Below are 10,843 nucleotides of genomic sequence, written 5' to 3' on the forward strand. Positions count from 1 at the left end.
GGGGGGGGGGGGGTGGGGGGTGGCACACACACCGATAGGGGGGTGCTGGGAGCGGAGATCCGAGTGAATTAGAAAAAAGTGCTACACCCCCTCCCTCTCTCCTCCTGCCCGCCCCCACCCCACCCCCACCCCAACACATTTTTTTTTCTCCTCTCTCTAAAGAGATCACAAGGAAGTCTTGGTTTAAAAAGAAACAGAAACATACACAGGGGGTTGGTGAATGGTGCCGACCGCGGCCATCGCAGTAGGAGGCTATTTTTTTTGGGGGGGGTGAGTAGCGTCCATGGAGTTACTTTGCGCCCACTCCTAGCGGCACCGGCGCAGGGCGTGGAGGGCTGACCGTCCCCAGCAGGGGTGCGGGGTTTGAGGAGGGGGGGACGCCGCGGGCCGGGCCGCCTCCCTCGCCACGACCCCGGATGGATGCGCGCCCCCCGTCCTCCCGCGCCGGCCCCAGGAGCTCCTGGCTTCGGGAGCATCCTTCCCGCGCCGGCCCCCGCTGCGGCGCGTAGCCGAGGGCAGCGCCCCTCGGGAGGGCACCGTGGAGCAAGGTAAGCAAGCCCCCGGCGGATGGGCCCTGCGTATCTCCACGGCATTATTTTGTGGTTTTTTTTTTTTTTTTCAACAGATCTGCCAGTGCTCCTCGCTCCCTCTCTCTCTCTTGCTCGCTCGCTCCCTCTCTCTCTTGCTGGCTGCCTGTTCTAGGAAGCCAGCGCGGGGGGTGGGGGGGATGCACAGCACTGGGGAGAGATTGCGCATGTTGGTCAGTCGTGTTTTAAAGAGTACAGTGCGGGGAGGCTGAGAGGGGCGCATGCAACAACTTTTGGAAGGGTGAGCCTGGCGACCTTCTTTATTAATGACTGCGGCAAAGCGCCCCTGGGCCGGCGAAGGGGCGGGGGCGCACTGGGGCTGCAACTTGCTCCGCGGGCTCCGGCCGGCCCGTGGGGCTGCGGCGCGACCTGGGTGTGCGGGGGGAGGGGGGACTTGCGTGGCCGGGGGACCCGGACTCGGGAAACCCGGACTATCTGCCCTCCTGCCTTCCCGAGTTTCATTTTGTTGATACGCAGCACGTCCGGGCACCGAACCGGGCTGAGCCGTGCACATGACCCCGCGCCGGGCTCACGTGCAGCTGGTCCAGTACTAGACACCTTCCGGGGGCCACCGCCTCCGCCCTGCGCCCCCTTCTCCGGGCTGGGTGCACGCGGGCGCTGCACGCGGGGGCAGCATGCTCGGCGCCTGGGCTCAGAGGCTTTGCACAAATTAAGACACAGTTTTTGGGGTTTTTTTTCTCCTTATTTTTTGGAGGGGCGGGGGACAACCTTTGCAGGTGAGTGAGGAGGGTACGCAGCCCGGGCATCCCGGGGTGCGGACTGGGGTAGGGGACAGCACCCCCTTCCCACCGGGGCTGCGCGGGAGTCCGGCGGGGAAAGGCGCCGCGAGAGTGGAAATGTACCGGCGGCGGCCGGAGCGGCGGGTGCGCGCTCACGGGGCGACGGCAGGGGGCGTGGCCCTTGTTTACCTTCTCCCAACTCTGTCGGTTCGCTTCCCGCTCCCGGGACCACTCCGCCGTCCTCTGCCCACCGCCTCCGCCCCGAACACTCCGGGTGGTACCTAGGAGGAGTCGGGCAAGTGGCGGACCCCGCTGGGGACACTAGCACCTGACCCCCAAATGAGTGACATTGCAGCCCCCGCCCCCACCGAGCTCTGCAGCAGTCCCTCCGCCGGATCCCCGGCCCCGCCCCCGGCGGTGGCATCTTCCCGGCCTCACCTCCTTCCTCTCCCTCCTCCCTCCTTCCCACCCACTTGCCTGCGCCTGCGGAGCGGCTCCCGCTCGCCTACTCCCGCCTGGGTGCAGACTTGTGGCTCCTCACGGTCCCTTCCCGCCCATGCCCGGGTCCCGAGACACCCCTTTCTCCGGCCCAGGGATGAGCCGGGGTCAGCTGGGCGCCTGGTAGCCGTTCTGCCGGAGGGTGAGGACGTTTGCAGACCCGCAGCGAGGCTTCCCTCTACCTTCCCGGGAGGCCCAGCCCGCCCTACCCGGCCCCCGACCACACACCTCCGCCCTGCCCCCACCCCACCCGGTGCCCGGCCGTCCTTCCCGGACCCCTCCCCCATGGCCCGAACCTCGTCTTGCCCTTCCTTCGGCAAGGCCGGAGCCCCCCGCTGCTACCTCCGGCTCCTCCTCCCTGCTCGGGCGGTCAGAATCACGCCGGCGCGCCCGGAGCCTGCGGTCCCGGGGACCGCCTCCAGGGGCAGGCTGGAGGCGCGCGCAACCCCTCTGCTAATCCCCGTAGCCACTGCATCGGGCCCCGGCACTTTTTTTTTTTAAACCAGCTTGGCGGCAGGCCTCGTGCTGGGGGCGGGGGAGGGGCGCCGGGCTTCTTTATGCCCAAGAGTACAGTACAGTCGCCTTCCCTGGTCTGCAGATTTGCCACCCTCACCCTTGTCCCAAGTATCCCCGGCTCATCTACGGGATCCTAAGATACAAACTTTTAGCCAGAGGCAGTTTGCAGGGGCCAGGAGGAGAGATCCTGCATGTTTCCAGAGCAGTATAGAAAGGGTCGGGGAGGGCGGGGGGTTCCCCTTTTGGAATGGGGAGCCCTCACCTAAAGAGCTGTTAGGCTATTCCCTTAACGTTTGTATTTGCAAACTGAGACCTGAGCTTGCCAGGTACTGTAGGACCTCCTGGGTCCTCCTCCCAGAGTGGCACTGACTCTCCTCACTGGTAAAATTCCCAGTAGGACATTTGGCAGATGGGCCAGGCAGAGAGCTGCCAACCAGGCCTGGCCCTGTTTCCTGGGTTCGCAAGGTGCTGACTTCTTTCTCCCCTCCCCTGATTTCTTTTCTCACCATAGGGCCCCAAGCAAGCACACCGGCCCTCTTGGCCCTCCTGTCCCATCTTCCTCGGGCGGGTTGGGACTCGCAGAACCATCTACTGAGCAGAGGAGGAAAATAACAACAGAGTAACTGTAAGGAGGGAAGGAATGAGTAACAGACCTGACCCAGGCAAGGAGAAGGGCTTTCATGTTTAGGCTCCCCTATTTGCTTTTTAGGTCACAGGCTGCAAAAACAGGCTTTGATCCGAAGTGGGCGAATAATTTATTGAGAAAGTTTGCATGGTAGGGGAAAAAAAAAGATCTTTGTTTGATCTGGAGCCCTCTCAGTGCTGTTGGCTGTTGTTTTGAGTGGAAAAGCATTTGGTTCCTCAGCAGATGCTTCTCAGAGGGAAGTTCTCACCCCAGGCAATAGGACTTAACAGTGAATGTTGGTTTTGAAACTGTTTGGCTAAGGGTCTCCTTAGACTTTTAGAGATGAAGTGTGTAAGGACAGAGTTGTTTGGGGCTCTGGATGCAGCAAATGTTTCCAGAATGTTTTCCCAGCCACATGCTTTCCCTTTCCCCAAATGACCAGTGACATCCATCCAAGAGGCTGTTAGAGATGTCAGCCACTTAGAACTCACAGACATGGGGGAGGGGGCTGTTGCTCCCCAAGGCCCTCTGACCCTGACGCCCCCTCATTGGTGAGGTTATGGGCAGGGGGTTCTGGTTATAACCAGTCTTTTTGTTCAACAAGGAGTTATTTCTCAGTTATGCTACAGGCTGTTGGTTGTATGAGAGGAGACCAGGACATTTAGTGGAGAGGATAACTTTGGCTTGCCATGTCTGGCATCGAGCCCCTTTACCAAGTGCTTTAAATGCCTCCAATCAGAGGCCTCAGCTCAAAGCTTAGGCACTGAGAAGTTGGTCCTGGGCCCGAGGCATGGTTCATCCTCGCATATCCCATTGGAGTTCAGGAAACTCCAACCACAGTGGGACTTGTAGACCTCCTTACAAACTTTAGCCCTTTGACAGTGGAGTTGGCCAGCTTAGGTTCAAATGTGGTTTCCAGCTCTGGTAATGGTGCTTTGGGGCCAGTGGGGTTAATAATGGTTCCTATCTCCAGGTGGGTGTAATAGGTGATGACATTGAAAAAACCTAGGGCTGAGGATGTTGCTGGTGGTGATACATGCAAGGCCGTGTTCAATCCCCAGCACTACAAAAAGGGGAGGGAAAAAAAAGACTTAAGCCCAAAGTGGGGCCTCTGGTAAGCCCTTGATCAGTATTAGCCATTTTACTCTTAATAATGAACTGGGAGAGCCCCAGTGCACTTTGATCTCTCACCTAAAGTCTACAGAGAGCCAACTTCCTTCTCCAGAGAAGAGATGAGAAAGCTCCAACAGGTGCCCTGGAGTGGAAGAATAGGGCTGAGAAGTCACTAAATGATAAAATAGATAGAACCATTTACTCAGGATCCCTTCCGTGGGTCCCCAGGGCTGACCTGCACAGTGCATGTTGGCAGTGTGTTGTAGGGGAGCTGGGATCCCTCTGGGGCACTTGGAATAGCAGGTGGGCAGTGATTTTGATGGGAGAGGGTTCGGGGGAGGGTTAGGAAGCAGATTTGACGATCACAGGCAGCAGCCCTCTGCCCTGTGTGCACAGAATCATTTTTTGTAACTGCGATTACTGTCCCCAAGAAGACGTTAAAGTTAATGAGAGATAGGAAAGAATGGGCCTGTGACCCCCGTTTCAACAGCTTAAGAGTATGTCGTTCTTGTTTTCTGAATGTCTGGCCTTCCCCACACAAAGAGGCTCTGAGGACAGGTTTTCCAGCCGAAATATCATTAAATTGTATTAGCATCTTATTACACACACGCCTTCGTGGTCTGCCTCAGACAGGGAGAGTTTTTGTTTCTCTTTGAAAGATTGTGTCTGGAATGGTAAATTGCCTGCTTGAAAGCCCCCTAGCCCCCCCCCCTTTTTTTTTTCAAGGAGTAGGACCAGATTCTGCTGTGTGTGGTAGCAGGCAGGGCAGACCTGGTGGGCCCTAGAGAAGAGAGACCAGAGGCCAGGGTAGGGTGTTTTAACTGCTCAGGGAGCCACTGCCATAGCAAGCCTGAAAGACCCACTGTTCTCAGGGTCAGCTGGAAGGGCGTTAATGGAGGCCTAGGGTGTTTATTTGAGTTTATTTGTAGAGACATCTTTAAAGGGGCCTGGCACTGGATGGTGGTTTTCCAAGGCCAGAACTTTAGTGGGGGCTAAGACCAATGGCCCATGCTGCCAAGAAAACATCTGCCATCAAATTGCTGCCCTATTACTGAGTTGACATTGGTCATTAGCCAGGAGCCCAACCAAATAAAACCTCCTGGAAAATGTGTAGGGTCAGGATGGGAAAGGAGGACTGTAAAAACAGGCGGGAATCTTGGGCCGGGTGTTTGCTCCTGCCGGCAGCAGGCCGGCCAGCCAGCTGGTCTGTGTGGCCCTGACACGCATGAGGAAGGATGAACCAGAGCGTGTTGGGTACTCCCTATCGTGTGCTGGGTGCATTGTGAGAGCATTGCTGAGGCTCACTTAAGGATCTATCCAGACATGCTATTTACACATGTCTACAGAGGACAGTTGACAGGTAGTTCAACGTATTGATGCTCTGAAGACATAGTAATGGCGTGCCTGATTCTGTAGGTAGGGTAATGGGCAAAAACTGACACAGCATTTAGGCTGAAACCTGAAGGGTGAACAGACAGAAGTGTATAGACCACATAAAGAACATGGCAGACAGGTGGCACTCCTTGTGTCCAGGTCCAGAAGCATGGAGAATCTTTGGTTAGGAAGGGGGAAAAAAAGGAGGCCAGGACCAAGTGTTGGAACTGTAGCTGAGTTGTTTGAGTGCTTGCCTGGTCTGCCTGAGGCATCCTAGGTTTAATCTTCCGTACTGCCAAATGGAGGCCAGAAGTGGATCGCAGTCACTGTTAACTGGTTGAGGTGGGCAGAGGCCAAATTGTGCAGGCTCTTGTGATGAGGAGCTGCAGATTTGAGATTTGACCTTAGATCAGCTGGAAGCCTGAGAAAGAGTGAGTTTGGGCGAGGGGTGCAATATAATTGAACTTAAGCTTTTCAAAATCTCTTCGGGTGCTGTGTGGCGCCTGAATTATGGGGGAGCAGTTTTAAAAGCTAGGAAGAACACAGGTGGGGACCAGGTGAGAGATGAGATACATTTGGACCAATAGGGTGATGATGATGGTAAAGATGAAAAAGTGGGTGTGTTCAGGACTTGCCAGAGGTAAGGCAGGGGATGCACAGAGGCCTTGGGCCGCTGCTCCACTGAGGGCAGTCTGGTCACCCACCTGTGAGAGTTTCCCACCTCTGGGCCCTCATACTAGGCTGGTACCGGAGGTGCAAGTGGGCTAAGATAAATGGCAGAAAAAGGAGACTTTTCTCGCCTGGAGTCTCTCTTATAGATAGCATCTCAGGACCACTTTTTTCTTCCCCTCCCCTCCCCCCGAGAATACGAGTGCCTTGTGTCACTGAGGTTACCTCCCAGAGCAGACCGTATCTGGCGACAGGTTGAAGAAGGGCCGTGGCAGACAGATAACCAGAAGCCAAGCTGATAGAGCAACTCTTCCACCTCCACCTATGTTTGTAGCCTTAGTGTGGTCCTCTTTGTTATGAATGGGCCAGATGATTTATGGGGCAAAGGGCTGCCCCACTGATGGGGGCTACCATTAGTCACTGTGCTTGGCAGAGTGGGGGATCATTGCTCACTCAAGTCTGGGAGTCCTTTGGAGTGGACTTAATTCAAAGGAAAGAAGCTTGCCTCACAAAATAGCAGCTTCCCTCTGAAGCTTGGTTAATATTACAGTTAAGCTACCACAAAGTCTGCCCCCTTAATAACAGCCTCTGACAGGGCAGCTCTGACCCAGGAGAATGTCCCCTGGCTATTCTACCAACGACAGGTTAGACAGTGAGCTGGTTGGAGTAGGTTGTAGGTCTACAGGCTGGTTACTTGTTGGTCTCTGGACAGTAGGACTCGGTCAGCCCTGAGAAGGACACGAGCAGCCTTTACTATGCAGGACCCCTGCCCCATCTTTCCGAGGAGCCAGCCTCTGGTACAACTGTCTACCCTAGCCCAAGGCTGCACCTGTATGATTCAGCCACTTACCGAGAGCTCTGTGCTGCTCTCATTAGACTCTCCAGCTGATTCTAGCCAACAAATGTGTTTAGTTTGGCCCTTTCAGAGTGTTTTTCAAATTCTGACTCAGTTGCCAGATTTTAAATTTGGGAGATGTATGGGAAAATCAGATCTGGTTTACCTCCTCAGAGAAGGTATACGTCTGCCAAGATTCCTGGCCTAGTGAATGATAGGGCTGGGATTTGAAACCAGCATCCTAAATCCACAGCTCCTACTTGCCTTCCTTCTGGACAGGAGATCAGACCCAGGGCCTTGTGAGTGCTAAGCACAGGATTACTACTGAGCTCTACCCTCAGCCCCCAAGCTCCTGTTGTTAGTGCTATGGGAGACCCTGGTTTGGAAGTGCCAAGTCCTCTTCAAATGAGAGATGGAATTCCTGGACAGGGTTGTAGGAGAAATTGGATGGGTACATTTATAGCACCTGTTCCCCTTTTCCTACCGCACCAGTGGCATAACTGGGCAAGATGAGGACTAAAGACAGAGTTCTTTCAAAGTCAGACCCTAGAAGTCACAGAGGGTGATGGCTATGGTTCTGGGCTTGCTATCCACTGCACAGAGGTCATGAAGCCTGAAGGCCAGGAATGGGGTCTTTTGAGTCAAATACAAGCACTCTCTCTTTGTGCAAGTCACTTGACCTCTAGCCTCAGTTTCTCATCTGTAAAAGGGAGGCAGTTGTCATACCCATTCACAACCAAGGGCTGTTCTGAGGGCTCCTGTCAGGTCTTTGGGTCGGGGGTACCACCTCTTACCGTCATGGGCATGATCTTTGCTGTTGTTTTTCCTGCCTTTTGGGTTGCTAGTGCCTGCCAGGTGTTTCAGTCTCAGTCTAGGAAGCACTTACATCTTTGGAACTGGATGATAAGCAAGTAGCTCTGACAGGCCTTCCTCCCATTCTGTGGGGACACCATGGATAAAAGAGGCTTCTAGCTAAGGTTAAATGCAAGTCAAGATGACTTCCTAGTCTGCTCAGATTTGGATAGTCCTCTTGTGTTGATGTTCCAGGGTTTCTTTGGGGCTACAGGAAGATAAGGGCACCTCCCTGGACAGGAACAGGCTGGGGGTAGAGGAGAGTGGGTATTAAGTGGCAGAAGACCTTGTTCTCCATGTCCTTGGCTGTGGGCAAGGAGGGCATTCTAGGACTAACAGGAACATGGTGGGAACTGCCTGGACCAGGTTACTAAACACTCCAGGTGCTCCACTCTAAGGGGCTGATAGCAGGCTCTACCACTCCGGACTCTTGCAAGACCTGAGGAAGGAATGAAGGGATACAGCTTTCAAGGCCAGAGCAGATGCTTTGCACAAAGGAAGCCCAGGGTGACCTTGGGGCTCAGACCTCAGACTCAGGTTTGACTTAGGACAAGGCAAGCCTCCCCGGTATGTAAATGGGCCTGTAGTTTACAGCTCACCTGGCTGTTAGGAGCACAGCACAGTGTGCATAAGGATGAGGACCGTGTAAGGTAGCTGCCTTCAGTAACTAAGGTGATATGGTTGGCATAAAGTAGGTTTGTATTTTAGCTGAGGAAGGACCCACATGCCCCAGTTCCATACCCCGCTGATTTCCACACTCAGAAATGGGTCCTCAGTACTAGCTTGTCCCTTACTTTGATGTCATGGTCTTGGAAGAATCATTCCTATTTCTTCTTCTACCCTGCCCCCCATCTGGCAGGGGGTACCCAGGGGTTGTCTGCCTAGGATGAATGCAGTTTTCTGGTGGGCTTGTTTTGCTGCGTGGGAGCTGGGACTGGGTAATCTGGATCATCACCTTTCATACATACTTTTTTTAGAATTTATTTTTATGTGTATGAGTGTTTTGCCTGCATGTACGTAAGTGCACGCACATCATGCAGTGCCCATGGAGGTCAGAAGAGGGTGTCGGATCCCCTGGAACTAGAGTTACAGACGGTTTTTAGCTGCCATGTGGGTGTTGGGAACCGAACTGGAACGGAACCAGGTTCTGCTCTGCAAAAGCAGCCAAGTGCTCTTAACTGCTGAGCCATCTCTCCAGCCCCATCACTGTCACTTCTCAGTTTGGGCCTCCTGACCTCCCCGCAGGTGTCTCTACATCATTGGGCAGGCTTCTGCTTGTCTGAGGGCTCTGAGCCTAAAAGCGGGAGCTGGAGCCTCCTTGCTCTGCAAGGGAGTGTGGGCAAGTAGATGGTGGTGTAGTTTCCTGAAAAGACTTCAGGATTTCCCTAGGTGTCTGAGGATAATGGCCCTTTCTGCCTTCTGTTGCAGATGGAAGAGAAGAGGCGAAAATATTCCATCAGCAGCGACAACTCCGATACCACTGACAGTAAGACCTTCCCATTGGGGCATGCTCCGGGGACAGTGCTTAAATAAATGGCAGACCCAAAGGCTTGGGAGAGAGGAGGCTGCCCCTTGGTCTCAGCCCAACCCAGGGCCACATGAATGGAAACAATCAAGTCAGGTCCTCTGTTCCTGAGCGTGTCACTGGTCCCTTTATTATGCCCCCCAGTCTCTAGGTCTTGTTCAGGTTGAAATAGATTACCTCCTCTCAGAGCATTTACTTCTTCTGTCTGATGGACCCTTTTAGAAGTCTCTAGAAAATAAACATAAAACCTGTGGCCCTTTATTATAATAATTAAACTCAGTACATGTCATTTCCTAACCAGTGGCAAGCTCTCAGATTGGAAGGTTTATCTTTTGACCACTGCTATATAATCGGCTACAGGCCACAGTCAGGCACACAGTAGGTATTCCATAAATGTTGACTGAAGAAATTAATGAAGAAATCCAGCCTTCATGGGATCTTGGCAATAGAATCTTAGAGGTAGACTTTGATGTGGGTTGGGCATATCAGTGGATACGCAGTAGTGGCAGACAGGCCCTGTTGTCAAGGAGAAAATGACATTTGGGGAGCAGAGAAAGAAGCTAGGTTTGTGTACTCTGGACTCTTCTCCGTGTGGTGTCATGAAGCAGTGGTTCTCTGATGGCCCAGGAAGCCAGGCCTGCCTGGGCCTGTTGGAGTAAGGTGTTCGTCTGCCATGGGTAGGAAGTTGGGCATGGTGCCAGGAAGATCCCACTTTGCCATTATTACTTTGGAGGCTCTGCTAAGGAGGAGGTCACACTACTGAGGAGGCTGAACCTGGGGCCTGTATCCTTAGACCTGGTGAACTAGTGGCATTACATTCACTGTCCTCTGGGTTTGGCTCTGATGTGCAGCCCACCTTGCCCCCAACCCTTTCCATCATCCCTGCAGGAAGGGATCATAGCATCTAGCCTTCTACAGTCATAGCGTGCTGCATGTGGCCTGGTTTAGTAAAACAGCGGCTTCCACTCCTAACAGTGCAGGAGATAGGCAAGCACCTGTGAGGTGGGGTCATCTGGTCCTGGAGCAGCAGCAGGCTGTGGCCAGACTGGGACTGACTCCCTTCCCATCAGTCCCCAGCCCTGGGCCCACCCATGGCCTGATCTGTGTGCATCAAAAACCATGGGTCTCTCTGGCCCTTCTCAATGAGGCCATTGCTCTATAGTCTAGCAAGGACCTTATGCCCTGCAGTTATCATGGCTAGTGTTTATTGAGGAAACCCTGTATATCGGGGCCAGTCCTAGGACTGTAGACGTGGTATCCTTTAATCTTTGAAGACAGTTCATCTCTTGCCCCATTAGTCTGCTTCATGGTACTATAATGAAATACATGGATAATTTGCTTATAAAAGCAAATGTTTACTTAGCTTACAGTTTCAGATTTCAGTCCACAATACTGTTTGGCCTCAGTGACCTGGGGGGGGGCAGAGAGAGAGAGAGAGAGAGAGAGAGAGAGAGAGAGAGAGAGAGAGAGAGGGGGGAGAGAGACCCATGACACCCCACACACCACACA

At 53.8% G+C, this 10,843-nt stretch overlaps 1 protein-coding gene across 1 annotated transcript in view; it reads left to right on the forward strand.

Moving 5' to 3' along the window:
• The first annotated feature begins 241 nt into the window (after window positions 1–241).
• Window positions 242–10,843, forward strand: part of Jade2 (jade family PHD finger 2) — a 54,326-nt gene continuing 43,724 nt past the window's right edge. Inside the window, exons 1-3 of the mRNA XM_029560826.1 lie at window positions 242–548; window positions 2,853–2,936; window positions 9,234–9,295. Of these exons, the coding sequence (XP_029416686.1) occupies window positions 421–548; window positions 2,853–2,936; window positions 9,234–9,295 (274 nt within the window). The 5' untranslated portion in view covers window positions 242–420. The remainder of the gene's footprint in view (window positions 549–2,852; window positions 2,937–9,233; window positions 9,296–10,843) is intronic.

Source organism: Nannospalax galili, unplaced genomic scaffold, assembly GCF_000622305.1.
Source record: "Nannospalax galili isolate Female #2095 unplaced genomic scaffold, S.galili_v1.0 scaffold970, whole genome shotgun sequence".
In the NCBI taxonomy this organism is placed as follows: Eukaryota; Metazoa; Chordata; class Mammalia; order Rodentia; family Spalacidae; genus Nannospalax; species Nannospalax galili.